Raw genomic sequence first — 15,236 nt, 5'->3', positions numbered from 1 at the left:
GAAATCAGTGAAGACTGCAATACAAAACATGTAATATCTGAACTATAAGCATCATATATAAGATGGGCAGCAAGCACTTGAGAGAAAATGCTTAAAGGCAGGTAGGCCAACAAGAAGGAGGATGTCTAAGATAGAAAGAGTAAGAGACCAAATTAAAGTGCTGATTTTGAGCAAATTATAGCTGTTACCAATCAAGTGAAAATGGCATAAAGAGGAAAAAGGGAAGAAAAGAATGTAGAAAGTAGGAACTAATTAACACTGAACTAATTTCAATGCTTAATATGAAATGCTTGTAGCACTTGAATGACAGCAATGCATGGCCTAAGTGCAGATACAGTAGATCTATGGGCCAGCAAATGGATTTAGAGCAGGCCTCAATACTAGTTTTAAAAAGTAGGCTAATGAGACAAAAGCTTGTATTTAATTGGATATAAAATACTAAACTTTCAGGCCAAGACTGATGGGCATGCTTCTTGATCTCCTGGAAGGAAGATTCCACAAATCTGGTCCCATATCACACTAGAGATGACCTTTCCCCCAGCCTGCCCCTCATCTGGATGGCTAGCACAAATATTCCCTTGCAAAGAACTCTGAAGCGGAGGAATCTTCCATTTGCACTGGAGTTTGGCAGAAACAATGCAAGTTGCTCAGCAAGAGCAGGACACTTTGAGGAAGGGCAAAGGAGCAAAGAAAGGGACTCCCACAACTTCTTCCATCCTCATGGCCTAGTTCAGACTGGTAGAAAAGATCTCCCAAGTCCATTTCTCTTACCAGAGGATCTTGACATGGGAGAGGTCTTATCTGATTGCACCTACAGCATTAACAGAAGACAGATGGAGCATGTTTCTATCTTCAGCAACCCCCAAAATGAAATGAGAACAAATGGCTCTGCTCCCTTGAGTTCTTGGAGGGGGGGAGCAAGGGGGAGAGACAAAGAGTAGGAAAGGGAAGGGATCAGTGGCAAGCATTTATTATGACCGGCTAGTGAATCACATTAGAAACACTTGCTTTTCTGTTTGAAGTCACTTTTGATTGAGCTGTTACGATAGAGAATAAAATTATAATTCAAGACAGGTAGCTCAACGACAAGAAGTACCTTGAAAACAATGCAGTGATTACGAGAAGCCAACATGGATTTATTAAGAACAAATCCCGCCAGACTAATCTTATCTCATTTTTTGATTGGGTAACCTCCCTGGTAGACTGTAGGAATGCTGAGGGCATAATATATCTCGACTTCAGCAAAGCTTTTGACAAAGTGCCTCATGATATTCTGATGAGCAAGCTAGGTAAATGTGGGCTGGATGAACAACAATCAGGTGGATCCACAGTTGGCTACAGAATCGCACTCAAAGAGTGCTTATCAATGGTTCCTTCTCAAACTGGGGGGAGGTGACAAGTGGGGTACTGGAGGGCTTGGCCCTGGGCCCAGTGCTCTTAACATTTTTATTAGTGAATTTGATGAGGAAGTGCAAGGAATGCTTATCAAATCTGCAGATGATACAAAATTGGAAGGAATAGCTAATACCCTGGAGAGCAGAAACAAAATTCAAAGTGATCTTGATAGGCTGGATCAGTGGGCTGAAAACAACAGAATGAAATTTAACAGGGATAAGTGTAAAGTTATACAGCTAGGCAAAAGAAACCAAGTACAGAGTTATAAGGTATGGGAAACTTGGCACAGCAATACTACATTCCAGAAGGATCTTGGAATTGTTGGCTCATGTTCAGCTTGTGATCAACAACAGTGCAATGTGGCTGCAAAAATGGCAGATGCTATTTTACGCTGCATTAATAGAAGTATAGTTTCCAAATCATGTGAAGTACTAGTTCCCCTCTATTCAGCACTGGTTATGCCTCATCTTGAGTACTGCATCCAGTTCTTGACACCTCACTTTAAGAAGGATGCAGACAAACTGGAACAGGTTTAGAGGAACATAACAAGGATGATCAGGGGACTGGAAACAAAGCCCTATGAAGAAAGAATGAAAGAACTGGGCATGTTTAGCCTTGAGAAGAGAAGACTGAGGGGAGATATGATGGCACTCTTCAAGTATTTGAAAGGTTGTCACACAGAGGAGGGCCAGAATCTCTTCTCGATCATCCCAGAGTGCAGGACACAGAACAAAGAGATCAAGTTACAGGAAGCTAGATTTCAACTGAACTTCAGGAAAAACGTCCTAACTGTTACAACAATGGAACCAATTACTTAGGGAGGTGATGGGCTCTCCAGCCCTGGAGACATTCCAGACGCAGCTGGACAGCCACCTGTCGGGTATGCTTTAAGTTGGATTCCTGCATTGAGTAGGGGGTTGGTCTCAATGGTATGATAGGCCCCTTCCAACTCTATTAACATAGAGTCACAGAAAAGTAGAGCTATTCCTTTGCCATTTAATAATGTGGTAACTTTCATTTTTCATTTATTAGAAGAGCCTTCTCACCTGCACAATTGAAAATGCTGCCTTTAGCAGTACTTAAGGGTTATTTTAAGAGTATTCTATTCCAAAATTGTGTATGTCCATGTAGAGATGGTAATACTGAAACACTGACTCATGTATTACTATTTTTACAAAGGTTTGTGTAAAGAGTCAATCACCCCATTATTATCATCTCATCCAGGCATTCAGCTGTTTATTACATGAATTTTCTCCTTGCAGACCAAGATGAGATGGTGGCAGCAAAAGAACACAAAATTTCTACCACCTGCCATGACAGTAAGAGTCACAATCATGTTCTCTTGAATTTTAATTTGTATAATTTTCAATTTACTTTGGCAAATTTATCTGCTTAGTTGCATTTTATATGTTTGCACTTTGTACACAAATTGCAATGGTTGGTGGCTGATGCAAATAAATATATATTATTTATTTTAAAATGTATGTCCTTGTGCTTTCTTCAGCATTCAGACACACCTATGTTGAAGTCTTTCATCTTTGTGTCTATGTTTAGGTCTGTCACTGAGTGTGTGTTATGCTTATATTTCTCATTTGACAGTTCAGGTAAACTGAACTTCATGGGTTAAGTTGATGTTTTGATGTGAACAGAGGGAGGGAAGGAAGGGATGGCTGGAGCTTGTTATTGTTATTGCAATGGTTAAAGTCAAAATTCAATAAGCCTTAAATATATTTAAAATTAGGTGGAGATAATCATCAACTAAAAGACCTTTGATCACTGGACAGGCCTTGTTAAAGGCCTTGAACAGGCCATGTGGCAGACTCGCATGGCTATGTGCTATTCAGCAGCCACTATGTCACTGTTATGACATTTAAATTGGTCCTCTAATCAGTCTCAGCAGATGCTTGCCCAGCCTTGTCCAGAACCTGCCAGCAGCAGCTCTGCTGCTGACTACGGCAAGCCCATTCTGTAGAAAATGCTTTTTAATTCACAGATTATCAATTCAACACAGAGACACACACTTTAAAGCCACTTTAACAATTACTTTAAAATATAGTCAATGAAAAGAACAATTGGAGTAATTTGTTTGACTGATATGGGCATTAAAAAACCATGCTGCTTTATGAAGGAACTGTATAATTTTCTGTGGCCTTTGGGGGTGGGATCCAGACCTTATAATGCATTTGCAACAACAGTACACAGCTACATTCTTCCATAATTAATGTTTATATATTTATGGTTTGGGGAGAATGAGTAAACAAACCAAACTAGCCACTAGAAGTGTTATGCCCTAAATTAATGCATAAATTTGATTATTTCATTTCACGGCAGAATTGAACTGGCAGAATTGTACACTTCAAAACAGTCTCCTTGAAATATGTGCTTGAAGGGAATATCTAGATATGAAATCTATTGGATTTTAAGAACCCACTCATCCTGCCACACTCTGTATTAACATTAATGTTTTTAAAAACATGCCGTTAGATTTCATGGTACTACTGCTATATGAGGCAAGATTACTCATGTTGGCGAGATCAGAATGTCAGCATTAACTGAAAGGTCCTCAGTGACAAAGTAGCCCTATCATAATGTGCTTCACCTCCAACAAAATTCACCTTCATGCATCTTTCAGCTCAAGAACCTTGTTAGTACTGTCAACACACTGAATGTTACAAAGAGACACACACCGTTTCAAATAATTAAAATCCTAGAAACTATGGTTAGCACCAATGTACATTAGAGATCTGAGAACCCCACCATGGCTCAAATCAAAAACTGATCAGCAATTATGAGTCAATTGTTAACATCCCACTCCAAAGAAGATTGAACTTTTTCAAAAGTGTAGTGTTTAAATTTTTCCAATGTCTTTTTTTATGTTTGTTGTTATTGTTGTTATGGTTCATGACTAAAAATCCCACTGAACTGAACTGATGAATTTAAGGAAGATGAAAGTTAGGTCTATTCCTATTCCAGTGCTCAAAACACAGGGTGCCCTGATTCTATTACACATCTTTTCAGCAAGAAATTATTTGAAATACAACACTGAAGTGCACATTTTTATAAGGGATGCTAAAATCTGGTAAAAAGAGACAAAGGGAAACCATATGGAAAACTCTGTTTGACAGCATGTTGTGAATTCCAAGCCACAGGGAGGATGTGCTCATTTTGTCAAAAGGCAATGTACATGCAGGTGAGGCAGAAGCATCTGGCTTGTCTGTGAAGAGAAAGCCAACATGTGTCAAAAAGAGGAGGACTGAGCAGACGAGAAGAATATGGCAAGGGTTCAAGTATATTTTGATTGTTTATATTAGAAAGCAAATGTGTGTGTGGGAGACTGTGAAAGCTAATAGCATAGTCTCTCCCACCCACCCCCCAGTTTACTTATTATGGCAGGTAAACATGCAGATATCTGGAATGTGTGTCCATTGGTGGTTTACAGAAAATCTAAACAGTTGAAGATAAGCTAAAACCTTTTTTATTTCAGCAAGTGTATCTGGAAATATAATTTAGTTACATAGTCTTGTTTTTAAATTCTGTTTATCATTGATAATTATTTTACTGCTACATGTAGATCACTTAGATATTTATAAAATCACATAAATACATAAAATATTATATTACTATTTTCTAGTAACTGAGAAGCTCACTGGAATAATTATTTAGATTTGTAATATGAAGGCTAAGGCACTGTTCACACAAAGAATCTGTGCCGAGTTCCTCCACATGGCTCATCACATGATTGTGTGGAGAAAATTTCACATGAGCCCAAATGACAATACAGAGGAATGTCTGAAAACTTTTCCTTGAATTATAACAACTTGAAGAATGGGCAGGCATACACATGAAAAACTGATGCAGTAGTCCACATAGATGGTTTTTGTGTGTTCCTATTTTTAAAAAAAATAGTAAGAAGAGCTTCTCTGTCTCACTTGTTTGCAAGAGCAAATCTTAATGAGAGATTCCTATCCTGTTGTATCTTCACTATAAGAGCAGATGAAGAAAGCTTTGAGGTGGCAAGTACAAAGACTGGGAAGAATTGGTAGCAGGGATGGAATGAAGCCAGAGAGCCTAATCAAAGTAGCCTCTAGTTATTTTCTTCACTTTTAAGACCTCAAAAGATACAGTGGACGAATACAAGCCCAGATACACAAACAAGAGTGCAAGCTAGCAAACTATTTGCTTGGCTAGGATATACCTGTCAAGCAATGCAAGCAATGATGAAAATCAATTTGTTCTGAATTCAAGCATGAGCAGCTTGCAAATCAGCTACCCAGTCCAGGAATGCAAAGGGATATAATGGTTCGGGAAAACAGAAGTGGCTAATTAGGGAGATGAGACAGTAGCTTAGGTTTATATATTGATTCAAAATGACAAATTTTTGGCTACAGATATGTAATAGCTTTTAGAACACAGCTGTAAATTCTTCACTGTAACAGAAGTCATTTCCACTAGAGACTGTAATGCATGTGCATTGCTAATCAGTGCATTGCATGTACATTGTATCCTGTATTGTAAGGTACTGCTGAAATATTAACAGAACGTTAACCAGTAATGCTGCAGAAGAAAGAAAGGTAAATTTGCGCAAACGCTGCTGAGGCTGGTGCTGAATTTCTTTATGCAATGTCCAAAGGACAGAAAAATCAATAGTTTTCACCTTGAGATCAACCCTTTTAAAAATAATGCACTGGAAACTACCACCTGTCTCAGGAAAGGGAATGCTTGCCACGTATTCTGCTTTATCTTGGAGAGACAAGAACACATAAATACACACTTTGGAGAAGATTCAGATATAGATGCTGAATGTATAAACAAGGTGTCTATGTCAAAAGCCAAAAATGAACTAGGCTATCTAATCAGTAAATAAAATGGGTTGTGTATTAGCTCTTTATCAGACTCTAAAGAAGCCACCCCAATTTTGAAAAGCATTCTGGATTATACAGGGTACGTCATATTTGATTTCCATTTCAGACAAGCTTTCTATCTTCCCTCCCTGCAAAATTCTTCCTGCAGCAAAAATTCGACCTCTGATCTAAATTTGCAGTTTTCATGGCCCCTGAATATGGAATCTGGTAGTCTGAACACCTAAACTCTCGATAGATAATAGACAGAGATATTTACATTCACCAGAAGCTGTTCGCCTCCACTTACTCGGAAGGCACAGTTGGTATGGTGCAGGTGTTTCAGCAGGAGGAAGAGACTGGCCAGCCTTCTCCCTCCCAACACACCTGCTAGAAGGCTAGCATTGCAGTTCCACCTCACTGGGCGAGCTGCTTCTGACATTCACACACACAATTTAGATACAGAATTGGACTTTGCATCATCATTTGAGGTTATTTGGATCATTTGGCTTCTCCAGACAATAGAAACCGAAGCTTAAAAAAAAGAATCATTCTGCTATATGTTTTTCCCAGATGGACTGACCACCAGCCTTCCCCAACACAACACACTCCATGTGTTGTTGGACTACAACTATCATACCTGACCGTTGTCTGAGCTGGCTGGAGATGATGGGATTCCAAAACAGGTACCAGGTTGGAGAAGGCTGCTATGAAGCATGTGCTTCAAATGTAGCTAAGGTGCAGATATAGGAAGATGGTCTGACTTTGTAGAAAGGGAAAGGCCCTGATATACACACACAGTCTCTGATCTTGGCCATAGTAAACATTTCCAACAGAGATTATTTGAAACATTTTATGTGGCACAGGATATCATTACTACTTGTTATGCCTAGAATATCTACAGCAGGGGTTGGGAACCTCAGGCCTAAGGGCCAAATGTGGCCCTCAGGACTATCTCTAGGCCACTCCCTCTTCCCAGGCCATGCTTCTCACCAGGTCTGCTCCATGCCAGTATAGTGTAGCAGTCAGAGTGTTGGCCTGGGATCTGACAGACGAAGGTACAGATCACCACTCGGCTATGAAGCTCATTGATCTTGGGCCAGGCACTGTCTTCAGTCTAACCTACCTCACAGGATTGTTGAGAGAATAAAACCGGGAGAGGGAGAACCATGTTTGTACACCACCTTGAGCTTCTTGGAAGAAAGGGGGCATATGAATGTAATAATCATAATCCCACTACCACCCACTTCGGGTAGCTGGAATGTGCCCTTGCATTGTGATAATGTCTCTTGCTTAGAAATGTGTGTATATAAAAAGAGCCACTGTTTTTTGCCTGTATACACAACGAACAGCATGGTTTTGTTTTATGGTTTTATGTGTGAAAATTGGAGGGAGAAATATCAATAATTTAAGATATGCAGATGATACCATACTACTAGCAGAAACCAGTAATGATTTGAAAAGAATGCTGATGAAAGTCCAAGAGGAAAGCACAAAAGCAGGACTACACAGCTAAACGTCAAAAAGACTAAAGTAATGACAACAGAAGATTTATGTAACTTTAAAGTTGACAATGAGGACACTGAACTTGTCAAGATTTATCAATACCTCGGTATAGTCACTAACCAAAATGGAGACAATAGTCGAGAAATCAGAAGAAGGCTAGGACTGGGAAGGGTAGCTATGACAGAACTAGAAAAGATCCTCAAATGCAAAGATGTATCACTGAACACGGAAGTCGGGATCATTCAGACCATGGTATTCCCAATTTCTATGCATGGATGTGAAAGTTGGACAGTGAAAAAAGCGGATAAGAGAAAAATCAATGAAATATGGCATTGGAGGAGAGCTTTGCACATACCATGGACTGCGAAAAAGACCAATAATTGGGTGTTAGAACAAATTAAACCAGAACTCTCACTAGAAGCTAAAATGATTAAATGAGATAATAATACTTTGGACACATAATGCGAAGACCTGATTCGCTAGAAAAGACAATAATGCTGGGAAAAACAGAAGGGAGTAGAAAAAGAGGAAGGCCAAACAAGAGGTGGATTGATTCCATAAAGGAAGCCACAGACCTGAACTTACAAGATCTGAACAGGGTGGTTCATGACAGATGCTCTTGGAGGTCACTGATCCATAGCGTCGCCATAAGTCGTAATCGACTTGAAGGCACATAACAAACTGATTTATTGATGCTGATATTGTTTAATTTTGTATTGTATAATGCTTTAGATTTTTTAAATATAAAGTGGTATATAAACAATTAAAGAATTACATTAAACAGGATTTTTCTCAGAACTACTGCAAGGGAGAAAAGGGTTCAATTCTTTCTTGCAATGCCTGCTTCAGTCCCCTGAATTATCATTACACACACACGCCACTGATGCTGTGTGCTTTAAAAATAACCACACACAACCAAAACCCTGCATCTTAGATGCAAAGACATATTTAACATCATGTGTAGTTTGGCTGAAGAGACTAAGGCTCACCTGGGTGTAACTGTGATGTTCCTGTATATATATAATACTGTAAATACGGTAAGTGCAGGTTTATTAGAGTAAATGAGGTAAGTGGACAGTGAGAAGGGGGAGTACATGGGTTGGAATGTTGACGAGTGTTATATTATGATTGGCTGAGCGCTTGAGTGTCTGAAGGTATAAATGAGAGGATGACAGTTGGGGCGGGGTTCATTCGATGAGTGCGGTTGGTTGGTTTTGGGAAGCTTTTATTGGGTGGATTGGGAGTGAGGCAGGTTACTGACGACTAGAAACATAAAGAGTAACGCAACTTATGAAACCACATGCTTGTTGACTATACCTTTAAGTAATCTTGTTATTCCCTATATATATAAATAAATATTTCTTGATTTACCAGAACGCCTGATCCTTGGCTGGGTTTACACAGACCAGAAGGTTGGGCAGGGCATATACCAAGGTTGAGAAACAGTATCAATTGTGGCAGCGGTGAAGAGATAGTGTAACATCATCAGGTATAAAGAGCAACCCAAGCCTGTATTCTTTATGGGCATAAAGATACAGGGCGGTTGTGGCCTGCAAGTGCAACCAGACACAGCGTATCAATAAACCAGGAGGAGACTAAGGCACAGTCTCAAGGCAATATTGTTTACAGGAAGTGTCTGGTGCTGCTGCCTAGCAGTGGGATCTTGTGAGATCTTTGCTAGAGCCGGTGAGAGAACTGTTTTGAGACCAGGACCCTGAGGTGGGACCGTAACAAGGCGGTGACCACGGGTAGGGGGCCTGACAGTAACCCGCACTGAATTCAGTAGGACTTATTCATAAGCAGACATGCTTTGGATTGTACTTTTAAGAGTGTGATGGCAAAGTGAAGGTGAGGACTTCAATTGCACCAGCAGAAGGAGTCAAGGAAAAAGGACATAACAAGGGAATGTTTAATTTTAAGTTATTGAACTGCTCATGATTCAATTTCTGTGAAACCAAGACCCCATGAAAAATGTTGCATGAGGACACAGATTCAGGTTCAACCAAACATATGCAAAGGCCAATGTCTCCACATGCTCAGGAAGGCTGCTCTGTTTACAACTCAGGGACATCCAGGGAAACTGAATTTGGAAGATTCAAGAGAGACAAAAGAATGTACTACTCCTCTATATTGAGACAGTAACATCCGAAGGATGGGTCTCTCCAGCGGCCTTTAGCACAGAGGAATTGCTGCTTATTGACAGCTTCGGTTATCTGCCTCTACAAGAACAAAATGTGATCATGGCGCGACTTACCACTTTGGGAAAAGTCTTACAAAAAACCAATATCACCAGGGCTCTAAATGCATACATGATCTAAATGCTCATAGTGCTAAGTTGGTCATTGGACCAACCGCCCGAGAAGGTGGAAAAAACCCTATAGGAGGGGTTGAGATCTCAAGCCCCAACCCTCCCCCCCTCTCTGTGAAGAGAGATAAACCCTTGAGTCCAGAGATCCTGGTGCTAAAATCATCCAAACAATACTACTCTTCCGACTCCCCAAAAAAAGGTGCCTGGACATATACTACGGCCTCAAATAGTAGTAGCATCAACAACTATCAAGCAATAAAACTTGCTGCAATGGAACATAAACCTTGCAACTACAATACACACGATTGGCTCACTTTCCAATATTTGGATCCACAAGAACTTGGATCCCAACCAGCAAATAACCAAGCTAGGACACCCAATGAAAAATGAATGCCTCACGTATTAACAACTAATGGTTGTGTTCTGATCCCAGAAGAAGAGGGTCTGTACACAATAGAGGAACTGGGCTGACTAGGCTTAAACGATCCTCTATACGAAACTGGTGACATATCAACCGATAACAGCAGGCAGAGATTTTTAGAGAATAGTATTGGCCCAGTAGAGCACCTATGTCAGTATGGACTGCCAGATCGGCAAATGAATAACCCATCGGCAGATCTGTCCAACTCCCGACTATATGAAAAGGCACCAAAGACCCATCCAGCTCGGCAGTTCCAGCAGTACTCTACTATAAAACTTTTATCATGGAACATCGCTGGATGGGCTTCCAAAAAATCAGACCCCCTATTTAAAGAGTACCTGGAAAATTTTGATCTAATCCTACTACAAGAGACATGGGCGCGAATGCCAGTGGAAATGGATGGGTATGTCACAAGCAACCTCAAGGCCACCGTTGGGGAGCACAGGGGAAAGCCTAAAGGAGGCTCGGCCCTCCTAGTCTCCACGAAGCTCAAGGCCACAGTTACTGAGCTGTATGACCGATGGGCCCTGGCAACTATTGTAAACTTCAACCGCTACCGTCTTTTGATTATAAATGTCTACTTCCCTCCCCCCCGGGGATCACATCTCGGGGATAAGGACCTGTGGACTTTCTTTGAATAATATTTAACAAAACTCCATCTCATGTTCCCCGAGGCGTATGTGGTGCTGGCGGGCGATTTTAACGCCAGAATTGGCCCCACGAACAACACCCTATATGCCCACTTTAATATGGTCCCCCCTACACAGGAAATAGGACAGCAAACTCTTCCTCGCCACTCCAAAGATTACAAACTAAACCGGAGAGGCCTCCATCTGGCACAACTAGCATTCAGGCTTGATCTCTCCATCCTCAATGAAACACTCTGCGGGGATCTCCCCAGGGAATATACCTTTTGGACAGAACATGGCGCCAGCACAATCGACTATGTGCTGACCTCGCACAACCTGCAGGGGAGCTTGATCCACTTAAAAGCTGAGCCCCGACAAGACAGTGATCATCTTCCCATCCTATTGGAATTTAATACAAAAGTATTACTTACACAACTGACAGACAAGTTTGAAATAGATTTTACACCTGCGGATAGCCAAAGGAGAGTTAGATGGACAAACAAAGCAGATGAGCAAACTACGATCTTTCTTGGGTCTGAGAGGGCTCTCGAATTATCCAGGGAGATTACTACCACAAAAGTACCTGAAACAGCAATAACCGCCTATCAAAATCTAGTCCTTGAGCTCTTGCAGGCTTTAACAAAAAAACTCTTGCCTCGCTACTACCCACCGCATAAAATACAACTCAAAATCCTGGTTCGACTCGGAGTGTGTGACAGCTAAGAAAGAGCTGGTAGCCTGTTACCAACACTATAGGCAAAGCGAAGCTACCTCTATTCCTATGGCCTTGCGCCTTCAAAAAAAAAACAATATAAGGAACTACAAAAAAGAAAAAAAAAGGAGGCGTTAGCTAAAGCCTGGGCCCAGCTGATTCATGCAACCAGAAGCAATGACTCTTCGCTATTCTGGCGTACTGTACGAAGTGGGCTTCAATCAGAACTCCCTAGGATGATATGCCTGGTGCCTGCCAAAACATGGGAAACCTATTTCCGTGAATTATACTCCACGGGCTCAGATACTCTAAAAGTTACCACTCTCAATCTGGCAGACACCCCCATATGGCGGTCAGTCTCGACATCAGAAATTAAAAAGTTACATTACTCAAATCCGGGAAGGCACCCGGGATTGATGACATTCCATCAGAACTAATTAAGAACAATATAGACTGGTGGGCCCCTCCCCTGGCTTCACTCTTTACATTCATTGGTCAGACAGCCCAGATCCCGATAGATTGGGGCCTGGCTGTCATCATCCCAATTTATAGAAAGGGACAAAAGGATGACCCCTCCAACTATTGTCCAATTAGCTTACTGAGTACAGTAAGTAAGCTCTATGCCAGGCATCTGTTATGGAAACTCTGGGACTGGACAGACCGGGAGAATATACTAGCTGAAGAGCAAGCGGGCTTTAGGCCAGGCTGCTCCACAATCGATCAATGCCTGATTCTGCACCATTTGATCAGGAAATATAGCTGCAGGCTTTGTGGACTTCAAATCCGCATTTGACAGCGTCCCCCAGAACAAACTGTGGGCAAAGCTGGAAGCCTCCTCTTTGGATCGCAGACTACTGATACTAATACGTACCCTGCATGAACAAAACTCCCTGAGAGTCAGATGCAATCCGCAGGGGCATCTCTCGGCCCCAGTCCCACTAAATAAAGGAGTGAAACAGGGCTGTATCTTGGCCCCTCTCCTTTTTAACCTTTATATCAACGCCTTAGCCCCTACCCTTCTGAATACTGACACTCACCCTCCTAAACTAGCGAACCGACCCATACCAGCTCTTTTATACGCGGATGATACAGTAATATTATCCTACTCTGAAGTGGGACTTAGAAGAGCACTCCGTGCCTTCACGGCATATTGCAAAGAAGAGGAGCTTATAATAAACTATGAAAAGACCAAAATCTTGCTCTTTTCTAAAAAGTACACCAACCGCAGATGGACTATCAATGGACACGACATTGAACAAGTTAAGATCTACAAGTATCTGGGTGTAGTCTTTCAATCAACTGGCATCTGGACAGCACAAACTGCCCACCTAATAGAGAACACCCGTAAAACCGCTACTGCTATACTTAGGTTTTTCCATACGAAAGGAGGTGCCCACATCCCCTCGGCTATTAAAGTATTCCAGGGTAAGGTGATGGCCCAACTACTTTATGGCTCACAGGTATGCATCTATAGAGATGTTTGCCCCATGGAGGCAGTTCAATCAAAATTTTTACGTTCTATTCTTGGTGCCCCGTGTGGCATCCCCAACGCCATATATAGATTGGAAGTCGGGCTAATTCCCTTTGAAGCCCGAATGTGGATAAATATATTCAACTATTGGATCAACCTAAATGCTAACACGCTGGGACTAACCCTGCTGATCCTAACAGACATTCTGACACGCGGGTGGGTAAGCCAAGTTGAGGAAAAACTACACCATTATGGGTTTTCTTGTTCAGTCTTGGCCCAGTTGGGCCCCATTAAGGCCAAAGAAGTGATCAAAAATAGGATAAGGGATGTAGCCCTACAAAATGACAAAGCCCGGGTGGCAAATTACCGGTTTCTGGTAAATTTTAATATCAACTTTGCCCCCGAAACATACCTTTACGCCTTGGATATCCCTAGGCTCCATAGAGCCTTTACCCTGGCCCGCCTAAACGCACTCCCGTCAGCCTTACTGGAGGGGAGATACCAGCATATCCTATACTCCCAACGCCGATGCCCATGCCAGTTGGGGGAGGTTGAAACAATTACCCATGTTCTTCTTTACTGTTCATACTACAAGGACACTCGTGATTATATTGCCCCAATCTTACAAACTCTGCCCCATAGTCCCGATACATCATATGTCTCACTCCTCCTTTCAGATCTCAGGAAGGAAACAACCCTTAAGGTAGTGAAATTTTGTGCTGGTGCATGCAACATAAGGAAGCAGACAGTAAAGGCACTATCCTCTTAGCTAAATAGGATTAAATGTCTCTTCTTCTCTTTGTATAAGTTTTATGCTGTATTTTGCATATGAGATTCCAAATTCATGTTTTTAATCTCAGTGTATTCGTATTTGTATGTATGTGTATGACTGGTCAATGACCGTAAATAAATGATACTTACTTATACTACTTATACAGCACATAGTGATGGACTGGTTTTGAATTGCTTTAAAAGAGGATTATACAAATTCATGGAGAATAAGTCTATCAATGGCTACCAGCAACAATGGCTATGTTGTACCTCCACTGTCAGAGGACGTCACTGCCTCTGAATTAGGGATGGGATCCGCTTGTGGCAGCCAATCTGATCCAAATTCAGCAGAACAGGAGACCATTCTGTCCCGTGCCTGTCTGCTTCTTTCCACCACCTTCTTTCTTTATCCGATTTGATTCCCCCAATCCAAAGTCATCAAAATTCTTGGCCATCTCTACTCTGAACATTAGTTGCTGGGAACCAAAGTAGGGAGAATTCTCTTGCACTCAGGTACTGCTTGGAGGCATGGGCATCTGGTTGGCAGGATGCTGGACTAGATGTGCCTTTGGCCTGATCCAGCAGGATTCTTCTGACGTTCTTATGTTATGTTCTTTACTTACCAACAAATGTGAAGAATTCTGCCTACCTGCTATCACCAGCGTTTGCCACATAAAGCTTTCCTAGTAAATACACCACAACAAGCGCTGTACAGCCACCAGATATATTGTATACTGTCCTTTCTCGCTCTATCTGCAAATCCTGAGGAAGAAAAAAATGAATTCCATCAGAGTCGAACACACAGATCCACAACTGCTATTTTTAGTGAGAGAAAAAGCTGTCAAACATACTTGTGTTGAAAAAATTGACAATGCTGGATTTTCTATTTCAGCTGCTTCAGGAAAATCAGACAAAGAAGTTAGACAAATGTTTGATACTTAGTGGAGAAGACGAGTGACTGAGGAAGGTAGTGATAAACTGACAGGGAGAAGAAGGATGAGTAAAAGGAAAAAGATATAGGTGAGTAGAAATTACCTCCTTGACAGAACAAAAGGAAAGCCTGGTCTGCACATGCACATGCAACAGAATGAAGGTGGCAGAGTGGACTGTATCAATTCAGAGTGCAAGTTGGGATGTTATTTTTCAATGGCATGTAAAAAATAATTTCCTACAAGTAAAGGGTAG

At 41.4% G+C, this 15,236-nt stretch overlaps 1 protein-coding gene across 4 annotated transcripts in view; it reads right to left on the bottom strand.

The window, feature by feature from the left end:
• Window positions 1–15,236, bottom strand: part of PPM1H (protein phosphatase, Mg2+/Mn2+ dependent 1H) — a 152,897-nt gene that overhangs the window by 74,291 nt on the left and 63,370 nt on the right. For all 4 annotated transcript variants that reach the window (XM_061639856.1, XM_061639855.1, XM_061639853.1 and 1 more), the window contains exon 4: window positions 14,701–14,813. In XM_061639856.1, coding sequence (XP_061495840.1) covers window positions 14,701–14,813 — 113 coding nt within the window. The remainder of the gene's footprint in view (window positions 1–14,700; window positions 14,814–15,236) is intronic.

The sequence above is a fragment of the Rhineura floridana genome, chromosome 8 (assembly GCF_030035675.1).
Source record: "Rhineura floridana isolate rRhiFlo1 chromosome 8, rRhiFlo1.hap2, whole genome shotgun sequence".
In the NCBI taxonomy this organism is placed as follows: domain Eukaryota; kingdom Metazoa; phylum Chordata; class Lepidosauria; order Squamata; family Rhineuridae; genus Rhineura; species Rhineura floridana.
This window is presented reverse-complemented; position numbering and strand designations above follow the sequence as displayed.